Here is a 26,200-nt window from a genome sequence, read left to right on the forward strand (position 1 = left end):
GGTGAGTGTTACTACAGGAGTGAGAAAAAGCAGAGACGTGAGGTAACCAAGGCAAAGCCGGAGAAGGGCCAGTTAAAGTGTGCTTTTTGCCATATGCAGCCCTCCCCCCCGTTTTTTCTCAAGGTCTGCCTTACTCTTTGAATTTGAAATGACAGCTGTCATTAGAACACTTGTTCTTCTACCAAGGAAGAGCATTTTCCCTGTCTTCTTGCGTGACTGCTGAAGAGCATGCACAGCTCTCCACAGTATTCATCGTGAGGAACTGTCCCAGTACTTCCTTGGCAGAAGTACCTGCCCCTGTCCTAGCTTGCCTGGCCAGCTCCTACAACCTTAAGGACGTTTCACTGAATAGGAAATGCAGAGGGAAAAGGTCTTTAATCTGAACACCATTTGCAAAACTTCCTTTCCCAACACCAGTGCTAATGAATTGATACGTCAGTGCTCTTTCAGCATTATGGGAGCCATATGTGTACTATTCTCAGAAAATAATGCTTTCTGTAAAATCACTTTGAACAGAAAGTGCTTACGCTGTCACTTCTGATTACTCACAGCCTCTTCACAATGGGATTTGCCACAGCACAAAACAGACTTAGCTGTATTCACTGGTTGAGGGACTACTTTCCCCCGCACATGAAACAGTGATGGAAATATTAGCGTTTATATTTTTTTACTTTATTTTTTTAATATGAAACGAGTGGTGGGTTTTTCCAATCATATGTTTCCACAATAATTACTGATTACCATCTGATAAGGCCTTTTAGCTGTTTTATGCAGATATTTTTAGATAACCTTTTATAACAATATAGAAGTAGGGTTTGGCTGTTTTTTTCTTTTTTTTTTTCCTTTTTACATCATCATCATAATTACGCTTTTAAATGTAGCAAAAAAAAAAAAAGTATTTTGCTTTGAATTGAATTTTTGTAAGTGATTAATTGTGATCTGGTGGAACCAGGATAAATGTTGCCAGTGAGTTCAACAACATGAGATTTAAATTAATCAGGAATCTTCACTTACATTAAAATTAGTCTTAACTTTCAGTTCTAATTTATGAATTTCCAAGAAGCTTTCCCTGTCACACCAGTAACTATAAGCAACTGGAAAATGTAAGGAAAAAAGTACTGGCATATCCAAACAGTTACTCAGGTTAGATGCACCACAGCTAGTGCTTTAAATACCAAATATGCAATGCATTCCTACCTCATTGCAATCTGTTGTAGCCTTAATGCAGGAGGCAATGACTGCCAGTCAGAACATCTGAGAAGTATAATCACCTCCCAGGAATTACTGGTTTACGAAAAACGAAAAAAACAGTCTGAAAGCTACTTCACATATGAAAGGGGAGTTGCATGAGCTTTGGCTTCCTTCTGGTCTGTTCTAACTCCCACTTACATAAATGTCTGTATGCCTTTCCTGGGAGTTGTATCCTACAGGTCTTATGCAGACAACTCCACAGTTCTTTTGAAATTGACAGGATCTCTTGAGAAGCTAATTCTGCAAGTTCAACGTACTCAGCAGTTTTCTTCACAGGACTGGGCACGATTCACTTGGATTACTCTTGTTCATAAAATTTCTGGGACTGGACCGTAGATTTGAGTGGACATTATATAATAAAACCAAAACCTAATACACAGCTGAAAGACAAAGATGTATTTACTTTTGTGGAGTGGAGTGCAAACAACCTGCTGATTCCTTTCATAATGTGATTCAATGTAAAATCTCATTTTTTAAAGTTCATCCTCCTATATACGGCATCATTTCAAAAAGTGAAACAATTGAGTAATATGTGACCACTTGTCATTATTAGCACTATCCTAAACTGCCAGTTTTTGATACTATAACAAATAACAAATAAAATTAAAATAAAAAATAAAATAAAACAGGGCAAGAAACAACCCTAACTTCAGTGCAGCAAGACTTCCTGACTTAACCAACTAGACTTCAAAGTAAAGCAAAGGAAATGTCATGAAATTACCACAATATATCACTGCCGTGGTTATCAGTGAGTGAAAGTTTCAGTATTACAGTTATCACAGAAATTATCACTTCAGCAATGCAATTTGACATTCCTGATCAACACCAAATCTTAAACAAATTAACTTCTTAGATACACTTTTCATTGTTGCTATGCAGTGCTCTTTGCAATAACAATCAATTGTTTTAAATGAAAAGAATTCATACCACATTGCCTTTCCCCCTCCCGCCTACTGCATTTAATTTGCCATGATGGGTGATATTTACAAAAAGAGCTTTCCGTATGCAATGAACTTTGAAAAGAGTATCTACCAACAGAGACAGGATATTCTTTTGCAAGCGGTTAGCCTGACTGACCTTCACTAGCCAACTTCAAATAGAGATAACAATGTCTTCAAGTACAAAAAGAGACTCAGATATTTTATACATCATAAGCTACTTCTCACAGTTTCCCATCCAAACAGAGAGGCATAACGAAACGCTGCTTACTCTGAACCTAGATCCCTGCTGCTGTTGTACAGTTGTCAACTTTCTGTATTTCAAGGGGAAAACATACTTTGATGTACAGAATGATAAGGAAAAAGTCCCCAGTCTGGCAGAATACATTACTCTGCAAAATATCAAAGGAGGATATTCTTGAGAGCAATTTTCTTAAACCTCCAGGAAAACTGTTCCCCAGAAATTTATATGGATAAAGGCATGTGTCGCTGGCAAACCTAGTAACTAATCTTCAGGACGTATGTTAAACACCACTGTGTTTCCTTCCTTTTGTAGAGTTTGCTTTGCTTTTTGTGCCATAAATCAAGTGATTCTCATTAGTCTGATGACAGTATATGGTTGTCAGGTTGTCTACGTATATGATGCTTCTCGTGTGTGTGTCTGTGTGTGTATAAATATTTTACTTACTTCTAACCTCCCCCAAAGCCAGGACTGTGGCTCTAGTATATTCTGGAACTTAGCGCTTTTGTGACACATTCTAAATCTTTGGAAAAAAAGATTGAAATTTTAAACTCTATGCCTCCTGCCTAACACACTGTGTAAAATCAGGAAGAAAATGTATTACAAGCTTGGATCCCACTGCGTTCCATCCTGTCACTCCACTTCTTTTTTACTTTGTCACTACACAAAGCTAGCAATTAAGGTGGAAGATTATATGTAACACTTGGGCACTTGCAGAGAACCTATCAAAGCAGAATAATAGATCTAAGTGTATTCAGACAGGAGTTCATTCTTTTAGAAACTTTAAAAAGGGTTTATTTTAAGTCTGTATGGATCTCTGGCTTGAAGAAGCTTTGTGGTCTTTATAGGCACTGTTTATAGTGACCAAGGTAAAAAATAATGTGCATACAAGTATAGAAAAATACAACTCAGGTGGATTTAACCAAAGAAAATGTTGCAAAACAGTGTCCTTGTCTAGGACAAAAGAGCCATTAATGACGATCAGCACATATTACTGAAAGTGCTCCAAGTAATTTTAGCAGTTTGTTTCAAAAATTGTTAATGGACACTAATGTTTATAGTTCACTCAAAAGAGAAACAAATTATGTGCTAGGGCAGCAAGGATCAAGGACAACATAAACAAGGTACTATAGAACTATAGTACCTATGCACTAGGACTATAAGAACAATTAAACTTTCTATAATTAGGGAAAAAAAAGTTGTTTGTTTTTTTTTTATAACCACTTCGAATATGATAACTGTAATATATATATATATATATATAATCCATTTTTTCCCAGGCTTATTCACAGCTTTTACTGATTGGGAAAGAGCTCACCATCTGAAACAAGTTTTTCAGTCAGCTCTAGATCATGCGTCTGTTATAAAGTCCACGAGAATACACCAAGGTCCTAGAAAACAAGACTGACCTAAATGTTTCAGTCAGAAAAAAAAGAAAAAAAACTTGTTTTCCTAAGATTCACAGCTGTTTCTTATACCTAAATCCTATTTTTCAGAATTTTATTTTTGAGTTTTTCTAGTCCTACTCCTAGAATCATATGGTTATTTCAGAGTTAGCTACATATTTTTATTTATTTTTTATTTTTTACTTTCTGCTCAAATATGGATACAGGATATTTGAGGAAAAGAGATTAAAAACCAAGTTTTCTTCTTCTTCCTCCTCCCCCCCCCCCCCCCCCCTTTTAATGTATTATCCTTCTTTTACTGATAGATGACTTTTTTAGCCCTTGCAGCTGAGACTGGCTTCCTGATTCTGAGACTGACTTCCTGCATCGTCTAAGCATTTTATGACTTCATTTTTCAGTATGTGACAGCCTCCCCTGACCAATGGCCCTTAAAATGCATCTGTGAAAATAAATTACAAGTTACTATAATTCTTTCAAAGTTACAAAGTATTCACAGGAGACAAAATATCACTATCAGGAGAATTATTATTTGTAATCTGTACCATTCTCAGTTAAAAGAATTCCCCATTCCTTCTAGATTTTCCCAAACCAGCAAGCAGTCCCCAAACTGACTTCAAACCTCTAGCGCTAAAATTACTCCAAACGAAACAAGAATTCTTCATGAAAGAAACTGAAGATACAAGTTTCTGTGTTTAAAGCCAAGATAATGATATAGATCCACTTACTGTTAGCCCAAAAGTGAGATACTAACTTCTCATTTATGATAAATATTAAACAAACCATTTCCCCCATATCATCATCCTGGACAACTGGCCACATCAAACTCACTGCAAGTAAACTTTCTGTAAGTAATCTGTTCCTACCTGTATGGAAACCTGAGCTTAATACTTGTTTGATGCTTGATGAAGAGTCACCTTGTTATGCCTGGATCCCTCGCACACAAACGGTTGGCACCATTGCACAACTAGGAGATGGCATCATCTGACGGCAAAAAGTGCTTTTTCTTTTTTCCTGATGTGTGATGAAATAGTGAACAAATGTGAGACAAGGATGAACAAGACTCTTGGCTGTAAAGTAAATGATCTTTAACCACTTTTTTTTTTTTTTTTTACAGCCTCACTGAAGGTCCCTCTGACTTCTGTTTCTTTTATCCTCACCAAGACTGGATTAGATTAGGAGCAAAGAGATGAAGAAACTTCACTAAGTAACCATTATGTTCTTACGTGACAAACATCACCGTGTTACATACAGCTACAGCACCGGCTAAGTATCCTTTCCACATTTGCACCGTATTTCACATATTAAAAGTCAAAGACGGTTCAGAACTGTATATAAAAGAGTATTTCCAGCAGGAGTCCTTATAGGAAAATTTTGAATGAGTTTTGTTTAAATGACTACTTAATTCTACAATTGACTGAACAAATCACAAACTAAGAATTTAAAAATAGTCTTGCAGAGCAACACAATTACATTGATGGAATCCAGTTGAATGTACAAAGTTTCAAAAATCCAAGCAAACCACTACAGCCCTGAAGTAAACTAGGAACTGTAAAGAAAACCAGCACTTCCTAAAAACTGTCACAGGCATTTCTAATGTTGTATACTTACTTAAAACTGTGAGCCTTACTGTAAGTCATCATTTTATGCAGTTTAACAACAATAGCAGAATACTGCCAGAAGTATGGCAGACACCGCTGCTGTAAGCTCTCTGTTTTTTTCTTCCAGTGACATTCAAAGAGCAGAGTCTCCTCCATCTGAAGGATCTGTCCTATCAGCATCCTAATAGGAACCATTTTTTAACTTGCACCAGACATGCAGGCAAGAAGCTCTGTAATATATGTAGTTTCCTGAGAGGAATCAGTCCTTATGGCTGGCCCTTTCTAGCATTTGCTTCACAGACTACTGCTCTACTTACTTTCTGCTTCATGTGATCTTAGACGAAGAAAATATCTCAGCTGATACAAACTGTTACATGGTGAGCATCATTTTTGCAAACTTCCTACTGGTTGAACATCAGCAAGAGTCGAACAGCACATTCATAGAAGCAGCAAGTTTGGCACATGCGCACGGGGATGCGTGGGAGGGTGGCAGCTACTTGCCATATGTTAAATCAGGCCAACGGTTTTCACTCATTTCTCCAGGTACACGGACATTCAACCATCCTCAGAACAAAACGGAAACTACCACACAGAGGTCCAGGAGCTGCAATACTGGCTGAGACAGCAACCGTGTGATAAAATTGCAAGCTGCACCAGTCCCGACTAGACCAATTCTCACCTCAAGGCAGTTCTTCAAGACAAGAGGTAAAATAAGCCTCAGGGCCCCCGTTCTGTGCCTTCAGGTAGCTATGACGCGAACATCTGCATACAGGCTGCTAATGCTTTCACATATGTAAAACAAAACAGAATATGAAACAAAACCAAACAACTATCAAACATGTAGCTGCAGTCATTACTTATATTCTGCATGCTAGGAATCTATTAAAGAATATTTAAATATATTAAAGAATATTTTAAATATATCTTTATGATTTAAAATGATCTGATGGATATTGTTATATCAGGGAAGGAAAATGCTGGACTTTTATTTAGAACACATTTTAAGATACAATTTTAGATTACTTTTCTTATTTTATCCTATAATACCTTGCAATAAAATATTGTAAAGAATACATCCATTTGTCTTCTGTGCTAATGCTGAGCACAGAAGATTGTCTCCTGGAGAGCAGGAGACTATCATTGAAATCCTCTCAGTATTTTTGTGACCAGAAAAAGAAACTGTTTATGAGTTGTCTATGAACACAGTATGACTATAAAATCCATAAATATGAGAGTAAAAGTTTATTCTGGAATCTGTATGCATTTAGAAAATGCAACAACAAGAAGAGAAATTCAGTTCCTTAATTCATGAGTTACTGATCTAGTATGTTTTCTGAACCTACATCCAGTGAATGTTGGTGCTGCAATGGGCTGCCTAATTTTACATGTAGCGTGCTCATCTATGAAATGAATCATTTCAGATTCAGGCCTCCAGCATTCAGTAATACAAAAACCAAGTATTTTCTCATCACAAAACCCTATCTTGCTGAGCAGCTCATAGTACGTTGTGCCATACACTGCTTGATATCATAGAACCTATTTGAAATAGCGCTAATAGGCCACACCAGATACTCTAAATCTTACAGAATGAAAGCATGTACAGGAAACCACCTGCTGCTCTATGTACATACAGCTGACTCTGCCGCCTTTTCTGTAGTAGCTTGTTCTAGGCTAATTAAAAGTCACAGATCTCTGAAGTCTGTACGCGCCCTGGGAGTATCTTTGTCCAGGTCTGTCTCATACAACTGTGTACCATTTCTTTGCATTTCTTTGGGAGAAGTGTCACTAGATGCAACATTCCATTCTTTCCATCATCCAAATTTCCATCTAGTTTAATTATTTGCATTAAACCCCATATAATATCACATTACTCAAAATGGAAGTGACTTGTCAGCATGAGGTTGATTCTGTGTGTCAGTCTGACACTGAACCCCAGGGATTCCTCAGATGAAAGGAAGGAAAACATACAGGGTCGTGTTCTGAGCTGCTCCTTCATGGGAATATACATAGTTTTAAATGACTGTGTATATATAACTCTTCCTATAAAATAAAAACAAAGTCCAAAAACAAATCCGAAGGACATAACTGTTTTGGATTTCAGGAGCTTCAATTCTACATCTGTGCATCTATCCTCTTTCTTACATGAGTTTAAATCAAAGCTGGCATGCAAAATAATTGGTTCATAAGTGTGCTGCAACATGCCCTGCCAGTTCGTTATATCAAAGTGTTCTCCCTCTTTTTGGTCTTAGTCAGACACTCACTTCTCTTGAAATAAAGAGACCATCAAGATCCCTGTGATTTCAAAAACTCATTACCAATTCAAACGTCAGTCTTAACTACTCGGTTCTCAGAAATAACCATGAAAAAAGAATGCTCACACGTAAGTTCCTTCAAATCAGCAAAACTTACCTAATAATTAAAAAACCCCACACACTTATTGTAAAACCTTTCTCTGAAATACATAATTTGTACACTAACCATTACACTGGAAAATCATGTACAATTTACTAGTGCATTTGAAGTTGAGTAATTCTTTTGCATGACCAAATAAAAATGCCGCTATTTGTTGCCCCTTGAAGCCAGTGGTTATCGCATATGCCAATCATTTTGTGGCAAATAGAAGTCCTTATGAAAATCCAGAACACCAGACATGGTCTTAATCCATGCTGACATAAGATTTCAGCTTCTATAGTCTTCTAACTGCTAGACAAAATGAAGACAACGGACAAAAACGATCATCAATATCGTAAGGATGCTAATACCAATGAGAAAAGCACCTTGCTACTTACTAAGTCTTGGCAGTATCACATTCCAGTGCCTTCCAGCAGTTCCTACTGTCCTACTACAAATACTGCTTTGTCAACTCTGTGATGACGGTCACTTGGGACAAAGAAGAGATACATCCACAGACTACTCAAATGCACCACTCTGGTGGCAGTGAAAGGAGCTGGCCAGGCTGTAAAATTGGGATGAAAAAGGATGTAGAAAACTTGCTACATATTTTAGCTGAAAGATGGCATTTTGACTAGCACAATCCCCCCGATACACCACAGATGAGGCTTTTCTACAGAGATGGAAAAAGTGGCGGGGGAAGGACACTATCAAGTGATTTATCAACCCCATTTGCTCTGACGTACAAGTTGCTCTGGGAGATCTCCAATCCAAAAATAGCCACAATAAACTCCAGGTTAACTTTTGAGAACAAGCAGGAATATCATACAAGGTGATATGTTTGCAAGCTACAAGAACTTTTTTTTTTTTTTTGGCCAATTCCTTACATAACTTACAATCAATCTACAAAATTGCACTTTACTGACTTCTGTGACTGACTATAAGTAGAATTGCAATGTTTGCAAAGATCTGAGGCATTTAGTGAAAAATACAATTATATTCAGTCAAACTCAACAATGTGAAGATTTATCCCACATCAAAAAGCACACAGCTCTATCATGGGTACTTCTTTTGTCTTCCTTGGTGTTACTGAGTTGACATTTTTGCAATACTTCGCATCATCAAGTTAGCTTTTATATACCCTTAAAAAGCAAATGTTACCTGCCATTTACAGACAAAGAAACAGAAACTAAGTAGTTATGTAATTGCAAGTCATGGATTTGTAAACTGAGTTGCCTGGCTTAGAGCACCAACTTTAATTCAAAAACTATAAGAAAGGATTTTCTTACTGCATCTTTCACAATTGGTTTCTGACTTCATCAAGATGAGTGAGATATCACAAGATAAGCAACAAAAGCAAATTTTTAACAAGACGCTAATCTCATGCTATTATAGATTTATATTTTAGAATTGAACTTTGGGCCTCTATTCTAAAGGTAGTTCTTGGAACAACGTGCTAAGATGACATTATCATATGTGCTAAGACAAGATCTTGTTTATATATACATACATATATAAGAATAAACAAAATATTTTTCCTGTAAGTTTGTCAAATCACCCTATGGTATTTGATAAATATTTGACACTAAGTACAAAGCAATGTTGCTTTCTGTATTTCTGAATCATTTTAAATGACAACTGATTCATAAGTTAGCTACTTCTCTGTTGTGCAAGCCCTTTCAAAATCACAAAGAAAGTTTATTATACAGAATGAATTCCTTGGTTCACTTCAAGGACTTAAAGCAGACTTCCATCTGCTTAACACCTTGGATGAGTTTGGCCCATTGTGCATTAAATGAAGCCAACTTTGGATATCAATTTCTTACTACAACCATAGGATTATTTAAAATTTAATTGAAAAATCATCAGTATTTTTAATAAGGAGTGTGTTTTCTTTGCTCAATTGCTCAGTTAAGTATTTATACAGTTATATTTTTGATCCAGAAAAAAATGATCTTAGTCATTATTTTATCTATCCCAACTGAATACTCTAGCTGTAATGTACTTGTACATTTGCCTTTCATTATTCTTCTGAGATTGACTGTTGCAAAAATTACAATTTTTCAAGCAGCCTCCCATCATGGTAACTTTTCCCTTTTTTTCTTTCAAAATATACTGAGGTTAAATCTCAACTTTTCATTGCTTTGCTCTCATGAGGAAAAGAAATAAGATTCTATTATGTCTTCTTGATCAGCTTCGATGAATGAGGGGAAAACAGAGAGAGGGAAGGATTTGTGCTAGAAGTTTATGCAAAATTTGAGACTTGAATATAGCACAAGTAGCACTTCAACACTTCAGACTCCTTCAGTGCTGAGACCCCTGGAGAGCTGAGTTTAAATCACTAAATTTATTTCAGGAAAGGGGAGAACACTCTGGAGAAAACTCTGTCGACTCCAGCAAAATTAATAAACTGGTTGCTCCTGATGTGAACTACATTTCCTGGCAGAAGTTTGACAAATTTCTAATTCCCTCTTAGCTAGCTTGTGAATACTGCACTTGTTGCTTCTTTTTAACAATTATTTAATACTATAGCACAATAGAAATGATCAAAATTGCTAAAAGTTTCACTCACCTAGCATTTTCAGTGCCAGTTGCAAGTGATAAAGGAAAATTATGACCTACCTCAATGGTAGGTCTGTCAAAAAGGGCAGCCTATTCTTTCTCTATTTAAAAAGTTAATGCACTAGAAAACATGTTTAATCCCCATTAGATCATTTTGGTTCAAAGAAATCAGAAGTAATAATTCGAAAACAACCTCAAATAAAAAAAAAATCCATAACATTACACGTTTTTTTTTATTCAAGACAGAAGCCATATATGGTCTTGTATATGATACAAATCAGAACAGAATTAGTTAAATTTGTCATCTAACTCAATTCATTTAGCATAATTATACCCTAACCTTGGTGGCACACACTTTTCAGTTTTTCTTCTCCCCCTCTTCTTAAAGACCATTACTGCTCTTCATTTCCATATGTTTAGGATGCCAGCTGTTTTACAGTGTTCATTGCACTGCTGTGATGGTTGGTGATAGATGATACAGTTCTGAGTAGTTCCCTATACTTCGGGTCTAGGGGAAAACCTTCATTCTTCAAAAAAGAAAAAAGATTATGTTCCAGAATTAAATGCAGTTCATAATACGTTTACATAGCTTAAGAAATAGAGTAAGGTGTTAATAACCCTTTGACCTTAAGTATATTTTACAATCTCTATAATAAAACTTGCTATGAAATATCTGAATTACACTAAACAAAGCAATAAACCATAAATTAGAATAGAGTCCATTTGCTTTTTATAACATACAATGAAAAATGGTGTTTAGCATTTCAGAAAGACAAGTCAAAAAGGGCATCTTGAATCAGTACCCTAAAAACTATGTGTTTGCCTTGTCAGCACAGAGGCCCTTTTATTATTATACAATAAGGTTTTATTCCTTGTAGTTATTTAATTACAGAGCACAGATACCACCCAGCTGTATTCTTCTCTTACATCAGGGCTCTAAGCAAGCCTGTAACTGTATTACAAACTTACTATGCTTCCCGTTATCCTGGACCTAGTAGAACCTTTCCATTCAGTATGAAAGGTCTTCCATTAAGGGAAACTCTTGATGTCCTAAAAGCTCTACTCCTAAGTAGGAAAATACCTGCAGTAGACAAAGAAGAGGAAGGAAGGAAGGAAAGATCATGTTATGTTAAGAAGTATTCTAAAATACTGTGTAGATATGTGTACTGCACACAGAAACTATGATCACACCACAGCTATAATCATCTGAAAAATAAAATTGGGCGTCTGCACGTGTTAGTCCAGTCCTCTGGCAGCCCTGTTGATAGGTAACTGTGCGTTCCTGTTCACAGAGTGTGACAGTGAATCCATGTGTCGCATCCATCATTTGAAAACTCCTACTACAATACATGCAGGCTTCACACGCAGATTTGTGGAATGTGATTGGTAAAGCTGCCTATTGCCTACCAATTCTCAAGTTTCTCCTAGCTGGCTTATTGTCCATTTGTTTTTTCTGACCTGAAAGGTTTCTTGTTTATTGTACACTAAACTTGAAGAAGTGCAGTGGAGTACTTCAAACAACTATTTATCACTTTTAATAGGTACGTTAATTTGGCACAGAAAAAAATCCGTGTTAATTTTATATCTAAGTCTCAAGCAAAAATGCTGCCTCCAGCACGTTTCAGACTGACTTTAGTCTTTTTTTCCTCTGCGTGCTAAATTCATGGGAACCTGTCAGTGAACCACGAACTAAGAGAAACTCTCTTCTTAAATGCAAGCCTGTGGGAAGAGACCTGTTTCTATGAATTCAATGAGCTGATATGGTTGACAATGCGTGGTTGAACCTGCCAGGCTGAAGTTACATGGTTAAAATTTCAACTGTATGAGCTGAAAAGGAAGAATTACTTTGGATCTGAACTACTGCACCCAGAATCAAGAGACTTGAACTCACATTCTTGTCTCATCATCAATTTCTCTAATGACTGTGCAAAATTTGCTCCATTTTTGTCTATTACAGTCTCCTACCAACATAACAGACACATTCGGCCTGTGTCTTCCACTCTTTGCCTGGTAAGTTCACATGATAAACTTTTTAAGACTGGACCTGAATCTTGATGTAAGTTTGGATCAACTCTACAGGTCAAAATCACTCAGTCATCACAACGATCACAAGCCTTTATTTTGGGAAAACAGAGAAATTTGATTAAAATAAATGTTTTTTCATTCTGTTTGGTACATTACATCACCATCCACAACACCCACCAAAAACCATGACCATCTTTGTAATTAGCCAGCAAAATCTTTTCCTTAAACTTTTTGTTCCCTGAAGACAGTGGTCCCCTCAGGAACACAGCGAGAGTTTTAACAAATGCTTGGAAGCGAGATGAAGCTGTATAGCAGTAAAGAAAGAAAGAAAAAAAAAAGAAAAAGGAAAACAAGAAAAAAAGAAAAATATGAAAAAAAAGATCCAAAGAATCCCACATTAGTTATTCTGAGCTCCAGGGAAATTAAGCAAGGGTAGGAGAAAAGCATAACCTGACTCCTTTACATACATAGCTCAAATTTACAGCATTAGCAACTGAAGCTCAAGACAAGAAAATTGAGCATTGGTCTGTAAATTCATTCTAATGACATCACTGCCAGGATTATTCTTTTGGGGATAGCTCATGTAGGGGGTTGGGAAGAGATGGCAGGGGATTGAGGAAGGGAGATTTGATTATGTTTGAGCTATTTCAATTTGAGTATGCTCTTCACTGACAATACAGAAAGCATCTTATCTGAGAAGGGATTTCGCTCAGCTGCTTTAAAAATCCTCCATACATACTGAAAGTCAGCACATTCCCTGCAGGATCAATTGGCTTGACAAACTCTCGACATCCTCTGTACCATCTTAAAAAAATGTATTTCCATATAAAAACTTTCTCCAGGCAAAAACATGACATGCAAGGGTTTGTCCCGGGGCAATTAAAAAATAACTTTTTATAAGTAAATCTAGTGCTCGCAAAAAGTTGCTGCATTGACTACACTCAGTACCAAAGGGTTCTCTTTAATCCAACAAGCTGCAGCAGGGTGAATGTCTCTCTTCTGCCACTGTTCTTTATCTCACAGTAGGCTGAATTAGATCTAAAGATGGGGGTGAGAGTGAGTTTAGCTCTTTAAGCTCATTCCTCAATAAAACTTACTTTTAAACACACATGCAGTCTGACTTTAAAACTAAACAAAAACAAAACCCAAAACAACAACAAAAACCTCATCCAAAAACCTGAAGTGCTTAAAAGACTTTTTAATTTTTAAGCAGCCAACTATTGTTCTGTGTTGAGACAGCTAAGAATACTGCCAGTTACACTGCGAATTAAAGTCAACAAAAGCTCTGAATGGAGCTCTTTGGTGAACAGACCTCTTCAGTGCACAGGTGGAAAGCTGGTACGAAAATGACACCTCTTTCTTAAGGTTTCTTGTATTCCCAGCACTAAAACATCAAGTTCATCTAAAACACTGCATTACAGTAATCAATGTCAAAGCTGTTCCATTATAAAATGATTAATATTTGTAGACTTTTGGAATAAGATTCTTACTTTTTGCACTGCATTTATTATTGTATTTACTGTTTTTGCATGCAACACATGCATAAAATTATCGCTAGACAGTGGTGATACCCACAAAAAAGACCCCTAAAAAGACCTCAAAAAATGTCATTTAAGAAAATAAAAGTCTTCCATTCTAGAGTTCTGTAACGATAGCTGTCATCCTTCCAGGGCCAATGATCCTTTTCAGAATACAGGAAATTTAGCAACTAAATTATAAAATAGGTCAGATTGGTTGAAATGCAATCTTTCACAGAAGGGAAGGATTGCCAAATCACAGCCAGAGTCTCCCTAGCTGCTCTGGGTTGGATCACCTGCTAGCGTAGCTGACCGCTGCTGATTACCCGACTGTCTCACATCTCCACAGCAGGTAACTCTGCTACGCTCACCCACACCAACGAACCCGGAGCTGCCTTAGTACATAAAGAATGGAACTGCTACTTTAACACTAGGCATCTAATTATGGTCCCTAGTTTAAACATCCCTACATTTAGAGAATAGTTACATGCAGATAGAAAGCATGTATATTAATGTATAATGTAAGATTCACTTACTGTTCTGTATCTGTTATTGAGCAAATGTAAGTTCACGTCTATTGTGCATACTTATCACAACCAACCTAGCATTATTAATTATTCCTTCTTGTCTGCTATCAGATTTGGCACTGAATAATAAAATAGCTGGTTTTTTTGGAACTGCTTTCAAAGAGGACTTCACAGTTGAGGCAGTCCAAGGTTTTGTGGGGCCTCCACACACTCCCTTCTGCAACCAAAACTGCCATGAACTTCAACATGACCAAAAGGGGATGGAACATTGAACTTTGAGCTGCTGGGTAACAGCTACGTAATTTAGCATGTGCCTTAAGCTCACCAACATGGTTTATCACATTCACTTTTGAGATGCCTGTGTAACAAACACTTCCAGGTGAATGTCTCTACTAGTTAATGTGTGTAATAAACTGAACAAAAAATTGTCAGCTGAGCTCCACTAAAACGAACAAATACTTTCTCATGCTCATTACAGTTATATCAAGTTTACTGCACACATTAAAAAATGATGAGATGCTTCCAAGCAGCTCTTGCCTTCTACAGTTTTAAACAGGAGAGCTTGCTGCCTAAGAAATGGTTTCTTAAGAGACAGGACTATGGATCTGCCTCATCATAATGCAGAAAACTGAACTGATTTAGTTCAGCATTCTCTTGTAATCTAAATATTTATGCTCTTCCTCATACTTCCACAAAGATGTGAACCCAGTGTTCCAACAACTCTTTAAGAGCTGGCTATTTTTTTTTTCTCTGAATTGCATACATAAAAGAATGAGAAACCAAGGAAACTACTGCCTACGTCGCATCACAAAAAATAGCATTTTACTCTGACATCAATAGCATTGCATAAATGCAACTAAGAGTAGCACCTGAATCAAAAGATAAGGACATAGTAGAAACAAGTGAACAATGAAAAAAAAGGTAATTTGGGGGAATTCTGAAAGAGTCCACTAATGCTTAGTTGAAAAAATAGGAGAAACTCTCTAAGCAGCTTCTGTGATGTTTCCATAAAGGAATTCAATGCTTAGGTCCCAACTTTTACTTGTGTGCGGAGGAAACTTTTATTTGCATATGCGGTTAAATATGTACATGTGAACATATGTATTTTCCCATACTGATGGGTGATTTTGCCACTATGTCTAAGGCAAGGATTTTGAATGTATCCTTGAGCTAGGCATTCAATCTCTGCTCCCCATCTGCGTTACTGGGATAATATTGCCTCCCAGTGATTCTATGGGTAAGGATAAATAGGATTAAGTTTGAAAGGTGCTAATACATCCCAGAAAGCTCATATAAATATTCTGATTTATTCCTAACATCACCATAGCACAATATTCAGTTATCAGACAGATAATGATAGCACTGTCTACTTGGTTTAAATTAGTAATTGCTCTTCACTGGCTTTTTCATTTTCCACTCAAACTCCTGGCAAATATGATGAAAAAATGATGACGTAGCAAAGTGAAGCCCAGGAAAAAAAGATCTTCCAAAAATACAGAGATTTAAATTTACCTATTTCCTTACCTCTTCCTAACCTGAATTGCCATGCTCAGAAGGGGTCAGACAAGGAGTCTGTTAATGTGTGGAAACAGCCTCTTTTGGATGCACTGAAAAGAAGCAGTATTCATTACTAAAAATCATACAGGAGTTGTATAAATATTTACTGAGCTGAAAGAACAAGTTGGCCGATGTTTTCCACAAATCAGTGGAAAGGAGTCTCTAATTAATGAAACCAAAGCTGTAGGGTTTTAATAGGCACTTAAGACCAGTTCTGGAAGCTAAACGCAAATGCCACAGTTCAAAGACTAGAGTCTATTAAGGCCTAGTGCACTCTTGCTCTCGGCTGACTGCTTGCAAACTGTGAAGAGGATTAAGGTGGATGGGATCACTGCCAACTTTAGGCTGTTAAATGACTGCATTACAAAAAAAAGCTCCATAACTTACTGTTGAATATTTTTTTTACAAAATTCTCAGCCACTGGAAAGATAAACAGGGAGGCAGAAAGGTTAGATTTTTTTTCTTGGAAGTAAAAGTGTATTTACTGCACTGACAACAGCAGGATTATAACTACCTGACTCACCGAATATCAATAATAACAGGGAAAAAAAGTAGTAATTAATGGCCACGTCTACCTGCATTTCATTAAGTGCAAACAGCTGTCATAAATACCTTAATTTAAAGAGCTGATGGACAGGGAATTATAGCACTCTGAAAAGCTTCTTCCTTCTGCTGCTTCACAGAACTGGAACATATCAAGGCTTTAAATTTTTAAATATGGCTTTCATGTTCTTTACTGCACAAAAAAAAATCTCTGAAAGATCAGCTTGTTAAGAGATTTTCTCCTAGCAGTCTCCTACCTTTGTTTCTGTCTGGAATGCTTTCATACACTGAAAGGAAGTCTGTCTGCTTATTAAGGTTTTAAATATGTATATATATTTGTTGTTTAAATATTACAGTAACTTTACCTCATTTAGGTGGACAATTCCTCATTATATCCAGAATATATACAAGTAGTCTTGTTAAAATCTCACATTTCATGTTAAATTGGGTAGACTTCAATATTTTCCCCAGTTTTTCTTAGGGGTAGCAATGTTATAATTTAACGTTTGGACTGTTTGAAAGTCATAAATACAGACCACTTCCCACACCCAAGGCGTAACCAGAGCAAATTTAGGGAAGGAGAGCAACTGCGTAATTATATCAACATAAGATATACCAAAGGAATAAAAGAACATATCATGCATGCCAAAACCTTCTCTCTCAAAAGAGCAGTCCATTGCTGCCTGCTTTGTATACCCATTTTCAAGATTAACAGATCCTAGGATGACTGCCCTCTCTATTAAAAAAAGTCACTGTATTTACCACACCATATTTGAACATGTGGGGTTTTTCATTGCCTTCTCTTGCCAGTAAAGAATGACTAATAGCTGTAATTTGTAATTTCCCACCTTTTGTGGTTTCTGTTTCAAGCAGCGTTCCTTATCTTTTCAGAGTTTCAATTTGGGGAAAATTGTCTTATATACAATATTTTCTCCCATTTCGTGTCAAGTTAACACCTGCTGGGTCCTAGCTAATGCTGTAAGTGACAAGCACACACTGACTGAGACACTGTTTTGATAATATTGCAACAGCACAGGTGTCAGAAACATAATCTGTTGGTCAAGCAGAGCATGCTAGAGTCGAACCATTTGACTGACTTTCAACTTCTGCAGCTAAACCGTGAAAACAGGTAGCAACAACAGGAAACACCACTTATCCCTGAGAAGGGCTTTTCTTTTCAAAAGCAAAAGCTCTGCAGAGTCCCTGACTGAAGGAAGACTTAGTATTCATTTTCAGCCTTGGCATACATTAAATCCTCCCTTTTAGATACAAAAGCAGCAGCTGACTTAGGCCTGTCCAGATCCTGTTCCCCACCTGCCTTCCAAGCTGCAACTTAGTTCACCTGCTGCATAACCACTGGAAAACAGGCAGTGACCGTACAGGTCAGAAGGAAACTCTGGGCCTATCCTGTTAGTTTCATGTCCTCCACAGAAACAGCTGAAGAGATGGCAAAGGGAAGGGCCTATGAAATGCTCACCTTTTAAATTAAGCCTTAGAAGATGAACAACTATGTATGTGTTCCCCAACAATACTCCTCAACACTCCAGAAGCTCCACTACTTGTCATTTGTTTAACACAAAAACCGCCAAGCAGAACTCATGACCAACATTTAGGTTATATCCACATATTAGGAAATAAATTAAAAGTGCACAACTTAAAGCATATAGTCCTATTACCATCGCATTTTCACAACACTCACACACAAGTCCAGAAGGTGTAATTGTCTCCATTGTAAAACAAACGCAGACACAAAATAAAAACAACCACTTTTTAAAATGGTTTCATTACTTTTCTGTGTGTGTACCTTCCAAAAGAACAGAAAAAGCCAAATTCACTCCTGACCCAGAGTCTGGCAAGACATCTCCTCAGGCACAGCGTACGGGCTTAGAAGACAGGGCAGAAAGGCCAAAACAACAGGCAGTTGTTTTGGCAGGCAGGCAGGCAGTTCGGGTGGGTTCCACACACCCATATTTTCTAGTGAGCCCCCCAGCCTTCCACATTACCACACTCCTGCTCAAGTCCTGACTCAGTTATCTCACTTGCCCACCCCAAAAATTCAGCCACAGATAATGACTGGCTTGAAGTTAGCCTCCCACCCCTTTTCCAGGCAACATGGACACAATCCACATGGGAAACAAACCACAGTCGGCCTTGGCTAACAAAGACAGCACAGGCATAGTCTAGACCTAACCTTTATTTCTGTCAGGTTTTGGATAACAGCATATATTTTTACTTGACACCACGAAAGCCTCTATCTATTCACAATCTTGTGAGAAAAGAAAACTTAGGGTTCTGGTTAACAGAATTAAAAGTATCAAGTCTACAACGCTGGGAATATCCTGTTTGTGCTAATACAAATGCAGAATTCAAGTAGTGCTTTTGTTTCTGCATTTCCCTTTTTCTTGCTCTTTTGCTGTAGGTGTTTTTTATAAGTAGGAAAAACGGAAATGGCAATTGCTTATTCTGGAATCAAGGAGAGAATCCAGTAAAGCCAGGCAAAGGCATTTAAGTCCCAAGAAACACAAGCTGCAAGCTTTGCATACACAGCTGTTTCATCGCAAAGCACGTTGACAATATATTCCAAGAACAACGTGTGGTTTGTTCCATTTTCTTTCAGTTTCAAAAACATAATACAAACTGACCAAACACACTACATCATCCTGGGACAGAGCGAGGGAGAATACAGGATGAGAAGTGGAACTAAACCTGAACTGTAGTGAAATCGCGACCCATAACTTCATAGTTCAACATCTCTCCCCGTGAAGTGCTAATAGAGAGGTTTCACAGGCTACCAGTGCCAAGTTACTAATTTTCAGCACTCCACAGGTCTCTGCTGAGATGCATCACTGGAAAACTTCCCCGCTCTCCTCCTGCCTAGGCTTCCAGGTTTGACAGCCTGAAAGACTGGTCTTTTCATTCTTCAACACTTCAAAATGAGTATAGACACCCAGGAATGTTTTAAATGTGGCAACCAACAATTTATACCAAATGTGTGTTGTCATTCTTAGAGCAACAAGATAAAGTATTGTACTGGTTTGAAAGTTCTGGGCTACAGAAAAAGGCTGCTATTTCTTTTTCCAAAAAACATCAAGTATTGAAAGACAAAGTAACATGCAAGTATTCTCAGCCCAAAAGGTATCATTTTAACTTCTGATACTTCCTCTAAAATACCGTCAGTATCTTCTTCCAAACAGGAAGATAACTGTGTAGCCTCTGCTATCTTTGACTAGGATTTCCTTCCTCAGATCTGTTCAGCACCAACACCATACAGCTTTTGTATGGATAACTGACAGCACTTTCTTGCCAGCTTATTTTCTTCAGATGAACTCATATTGAGTCCTTCACGTTGGGGAAAAAATAGGCTCTAAGATGCATTCTTACACCCAGCCCAGCCCCTAACTTACATCCTTGATTAGTTGGAGCAAGCACTACACAAGGTGGTAAAGCAATCAGACTTGATTTACTGTCACGTAACTGCTTTTTCACATTAATTCTTTTTGATTCTCACTTTTATGGATGAGGTAATTGTTGATTAATATTTGACACAAGCCAACACAGAGTAGAAGGCTCTCTCAAGTTCTAATTCACTATATATATTCTTTATCAATGCTAATAAATCTGCTTTAATACCACCATATTAGCACCACTGTACAAAAATGCCATCTATGTGACTACCTAACTGAACCTGTTCGGGAAAACACCTGCAGTGAAACACAAGAGAAACTACTTCTACACAAAGAAAATGTCATATTTTCAGGGAGAGTCTTAACACGATCTTATTTACAAAGGGAGTTCTAAATTACAATTTAGAACCCCATTTAGGATGCATTGAGAACTCATGTAATTCAGTTCACTTACTGGCAGAGCAGAAACCAATGACCTTCCCATTAAATATTAGAATGGTAATTACCCTAAAGGGAAAACTTAGAGGTGTTAAGCATTATGTTTTCAGCCTTGCAAAGAGCAGAAGAGATGCACATGGTGCTTTTGTTCAAGTGACTGGATAGAGGAAGGGATATTGCCTGGTAACACAGGAACCTTGACTGCACTTTGCACTTGCCCAATTCAGCAAGTCTCATGCAAGGACAAGAAAATCATCAGGAGCAGCAAAATGAAAACAAACAAAAAGATGTACTTAATTTAATTAACAACCAGCCTCTATGTATTGAGGTGCCACCACACATTAGTTTTATATAGTACACTGAATAATACTGATGTCACCGAAAGCAGTGACTGTGGTCACTGAAATCATAAGGGAAGAGCTGCATCAGCTCAGTGTTCACAAGCTGCTGGGGCCTGACGGGCTTCACCCCAGAACACTGAGGGGGTTAGCAGTCGCTATAGCTGGACCCCTAAACAATTTACCAAAGGTCATGGGAGTCTGGGGACGCTCCTGTTGGAAGCTGGCCAACATTGTGCCCATCTACAAAAAGGGCATGAGAGAAGACCCAAGAAACTACAGAGCCATTAGTCTAACCTCAGTCCCTGGAACAGTTACGGAGATCATCCTGGGGGAATACTGAAAGGTGTTTAAAGAACAAAGCTTTTATCAAAAAGCCTGTTTTCTAAAACAACATTTTATCAATGATCTGGATGCAGGAGTGGAAAGCATCCTCAGCAAGTCTTCTGCCAATACTAAACTGCAAGGTACTATGGACTTCCCAGAGGGAACCGAGGCATTGCAAGGGATCTAGACAGACTGGAGCACTGGGCAATTAGCAACAGCATGAAGTTCAGCGAAGGAAAATGATGGGTTCTGCCCCTGGGACGGAGCAATGATGGACCCTGGTGCAGAATGGGAGATGAGAGGCTGGAGAGCAGCTCAACACAAATGGAGCTGGGGGTGCTGCTGACAGCAGGCTCAACATGAGCCAGCTGTGGACCCTGGCAGCCAAGAGGGCAAACCACATTTTAGGGTGCATTAAATACAGCACAGCCAGCTGGTTAAAAGAGGGGACTCACCTGCTATATTTAGCACTGGTGCGGCCTCACCTGGAATACTGCATGCAGTTCTGGGCTCCAAAGTATAAAAAGGATGCTAAGATCCTTGAAAGCGTCCAGAGGAGAGCAACAAAGCTGGCAGAAGGGCTGGAAGGCATGATGTGTGAGGAGAGGCTGAGGACCCCTGGGCTGTCCAGCCTGCAGAAGAGGAGTCTCAGGGCGACCTGGTTGCTCTCTGCAGCGCCCTGAGCAGGCGAACTGCAGAGGCAGGCACCGGGCTCTACTCCCTGGAACTGGGGACAGCACAGAGCTGCACCAGGGAAGGCTCAGCTTGGGCACGAGGACGTGTTTCTGTGCCGTGAGGTGGTCAGACACTGAACAGGCTTCCTAGAAGCAGCTGGTGCCCCGTGCCTGTCAGCACTCAAGGGATGTTTAGACAGTGTCCCCATGAATATGCTTTAACTTTTGGTTAGCCCAGAGGTGCTCAGGCAGTTGAACTTGATCTTTGAAATTCCCTTCCAACTGAACTATCCTATTCTAGATGAAAGGCACCTCAAGAAGTCAACGGTATCGTGTTATTCAGGTGCAAACAATGTTCCTTCTAAACAATTAACTTAAAAAAAAAAAAGATTAGCACTAAGAGAAATATACAAAACAGGCATGTTTGTTGAGCAAGAATGTACAAATTATTGGTTCATTTGGAGCAAAAGTAGCAAGAAATAATCCTTTTTTCTTATGGGATCCAAAATGGACCGAAGTGCTAGGTCCTGCCATCCTACTAAGGATTCCATGGAAATAACTAACTGAACAATATAGAAAAAAAAAATCTCAGCCTATAGCTCTTACAATCAAAAAAGGGAATAGTCTCAGAATCATATTACGGGACAGTTAGCAATGGTCTTCTACGTTAAACCTTAATGTTCATAGTTAGACCATTGAAGCAGCCTTGGAAATAAAAAAAATCAAATAGATCTCATGTTGCCAAGCTGCAAAATATACTCCAAATAAGTTCTTTTTTCTTACTCTGCTCCTTCTCATGCAGATCAGTTCCTGACAGATCCTCAGAGGTTGCTTGAGGACATGCAAAAAGACACAATACATAAAAACTCCAGGGATACTAGAGTGTCCCTCTGTGGTTACAGGAGCTCTCTCAGAAAACAATTTCTTAGTGCTTGGTAAGCAAGAGGTTAATAGCCTATAAAAAAACACCTCTAACAAAAATGTTATTTCAATTGTATTACATTTAGGAGCCCTGAGGGTCACGGGGTAGATAATCAAAAAGGACAAGGAGGAAATTAAAAAAGGGAAGAAGGCAATCAAAAAGGGCATTTAGAAGGACCCATAATCCTCCATAGGAAGAATACTAATTATACTACTGCATCATCTTATAATTAACCCTGATCTAAATTTTTTTTTAAGTTGTAATAACTTTCACATGTACAATGATTTGATTGCTAATTCTTGCCACTCTTTTCTGAACAGCTATTTTAGTTTTGGTAGCTACCTTTTATGTAGTAGTTTAGCTCTCATTTATAAAGAAGTAAGATAAAATATTCAGTTATTTGAACTATTTTGTCATCAGCCATTCCGATTATCGTCTTGGCTTCCTTTTATTCTGACAATGGTGGTGGTACACCCACTCAATTTTTTCCCCACAGAGTCTCTTCTATTTAGGTGTGAAATTAATCTCTGGTACAAATTGGTGTGTTGTACCCATTTCAGCAAACTTGGCTATAGGTCTTTACAATGTCTTCCATCCATATTTCATTTACTAAACATGGGATATTGTCATAGGTAGCAAACTAAATTCTCAACATACTTACCTTCCATGGCAGACCCCTCCTTGTGCTCACGACCATTCTTGGGCAACTGGGCACACATCATTACGACATTTCTGATGACTTACAAACAAGCCTGAGGTTTTACCGAGCTGCAGAAAATAAGCAAGCCTCAAAAGGTGCTTTCCCTTGGATGACGGCTAGTCATTTATGTACAAAGCTAAAATTCCCAAACTGGCTTGAGATTTTGATATGTGCAAAGGTTTCACAAGAAAATCTGGAGCAAGAAGATCTAAGTAGTAGATGACTCTACAACTGGTCTGGAGGAACAAAAAGATCCAGCAATAAGCCTGTCTGAAGTCTGCCCTCAAAAGAAGGCATCTACAGATGTCACTTTTTTTTTCCTCCCATCTTTTGGATTCATTCTAGTCATTACACACACTATACAGATATAAAAGCAGACCTGCTCCCCTCTTAGATTCAGATGTATAAATAAGAACATGTATCATCAGAAATCACTGCTGAACAAATTTTCATAGTGCATATGAAGTTTTCCTCGTTTTCTTAAATTCCTTCATTATCAGTAAAATCTTGCTAATTAGTTCTTAATGGTCAATAGATTCTCACATAATTAACATCTGGAGAGCATCATTCCCAAAATCAGGCCCAATCAAAGGACGGTAGTCTGTAAGGCTTTGCCGATACTGCAACTGAAAGAAGCATGTTTTTAAAATATTTTAACAATCACTTGAACTCAGAAAGATAGTGACCGAGGGTTTTGACTTCTATTGTGGGAAAATATTGGCTGCACAGAGATCTGGAGACTATTCTGTGATCAGCATGTACTCTCTGGACAAACACATTTCTCCTCTGGAGAAAACAGAAAACACAAAAGGCAATCTATGTGATTGACACTAATTTCCTTCTGGCTAACCAAAAAAAAGTATTATTTTCAAAGCAAGAATTTAACCCTGGTTAAAAGGCCAAACTTTACTTTTTAAAGAACAGACTTAAGTCCCACATCAAGAAACTTTGTCTAGGTGTGGTAACATTTCGTAGGGAGCCACTAGTAGCAAAATTTCTTTTATCAGTTATGACGTTTGACTAAGAGCTATTCTATCTTCAAAGAAATTGGGCAAGAACTGAGCATCTCAAAATGTGAGTAGGCTCTGAAAATCTCAGTCCTTTTTGATTCCTTTTGAAGCCCTGTCTTAACCTAACTGCACATTCTCAATCAATATTTAATAATACAAAAGCAGTATCACCCTGAGGCATTCAATATTCTCCTCTATTTTCAATGTGATAATATTTAACATAGCCACTGAATCATTTGAATTGATAGTTGCATTCCTCAGATAATACTAGTTAAATTTGAAGGCAGCTTACGCTTCTAATACAGTCTACAGCAGCAGGCAGCTGAAACTGGGAGGTATAAAATGTGAGAGTAATTATTATTTAAGGCATCAATTTCTCTGTGTTATTCAGAAACACTGACTGCAGCTGTAGTGATTTTTTTTCATATGAAATTGCCACACTTGTCTGTGCTTTTTCTTTTTGCCAGTTATCTTACAAGGTAGTAATGCCCACAGCAGTGAAATAAAGCACAGAATCATCTTATTAATGATCTGTCATTTATAATGCCTTCATCTTGTCATAATACAACAAATAATTAAGAGCAAATATAGTAAACAACTAACACTGAAACATCAGAAAAGAGCAAAAATGGTCATCTTGTAAATGAACTCGAGGTCAGCTTTGAATGTTAAGCAAGCACACCCCATTATGCCCACCCAAGCTGTGCACTCACAACACGCAACTAATGATGGAAAGTTTTCGTTACTAAAAGTTTAGCAGTTGCATTACCACTTCGCATTAGACTTTTGCCCTGGATAACTCAACGTGGTGCCTGCTTAAGCAGCTGCACACTCCACAGTCAGACTGAGTAGATGAGCAGAGTAGATTAACAGATTATCAAGGAATTTTCTGCCTTTTTTCTGCCTCTTTTCTGCTAAACAGAGTCCTCTTATTACATTGCCAGGAGCCTGACACTGAAATATTTTGCTGTGATTGATATAACACTAACATACCGACACCAAATAAAGATGAGTTCACCTGCTTGAACCACTGTATTTATAAACGTAGCAAGAATACCTAGATAGGGCAATGGCCACCAAGAGACTAACAGCTATTGATTTTAAGTCACAGCTACTAAAATAGCAGCTTCATCAAAATGAACAATTATTAATTTCAGTTAAAGAATTTGAGAAATCACATCACATTTGGTAAAAACTAGAAAATAACAATGTTAGAACACCAACTCGCATGTGTCAGGAAACAAAAGTGAAAAAAGTTACCCAGTATTTTTTGGTGTATATATATAAATAGTGGCCAGATCAATTAAACGGCTACTCTTTAAGAAAAGGATTATGTTGACTTCCCTGGACAAATAAAGGCCACTATACAGAGATATGCAGGCTAACAGGGAGAAAAATTTGCAACTCCACGTTGGAAATGTTCTTCAATGTTTTAAAGCTAGCTGAAGTAGAAAAAAAATCTTTGTTTTAGAACAGGGACGATTAAAACACAGCTCTTCAGTGGCATCCTGGGTGGGGCCCAATCCAGTGCCATTCCCTGGATGCAGTGCAAGTATGCTGCTGAGCACCAGCTGCCACAAGCACCCCAACCACAGCACAGTTCTCCTCAAGCTGCTGCTGCTGCACTGTCCTGTGATGCTATAAGAGCCCAGAAACAGGGCTCTCGGAGGAGGATGTTGTCTCCTGCTCAGGGACCATTTCCAGATTTCGTCCTTCCTCAGATTCCAAAGGTATGTCTTCAGGTTCACAGGAAAAGAAGGTCATTACTATGTGGTTTATGGAATGAGGAACTGTCTGGAATACAAGCCTGGAATACTAGTCAGCTAAGCAT

At 38.0% G+C, this 26,200-nt stretch overlaps 1 protein-coding gene across 8 annotated transcripts in view; it reads right to left on the reverse strand.

Moving 5' to 3' along the window:
- Nucleotides 1–26,200, reverse strand: part of RORA (RAR related orphan receptor A) — a 432,323-nt gene that overhangs the window by 116,064 nt on the left and 290,059 nt on the right. The window contains exon 1 of one of the 8 annotated variants that reach the window (XM_080608117.1): nucleotides 23,321–23,522. The exons of the other annotated variants lie outside the window; for them this stretch is intronic. Within the exon in view, the coding sequence (XP_080464243.1) occupies nucleotides 23,321–23,381 (61 nt within the window). The 5' untranslated portion in view covers nucleotides 23,382–23,522. Of the gene's footprint in view, nucleotides 1–23,320; nucleotides 23,523–26,200 lie in introns of those variants that run through there. 8 annotated transcript variants of the gene reach the window in all.

Source organism: Anser brachyrhynchus, assembly GCF_964034855.1.
Source record: "Anser brachyrhynchus genome assembly, chromosome: 11".
Taxonomy (NCBI): Eukaryota; Metazoa; Chordata; class Aves; order Anseriformes; family Anatidae; genus Anser; species Anser brachyrhynchus.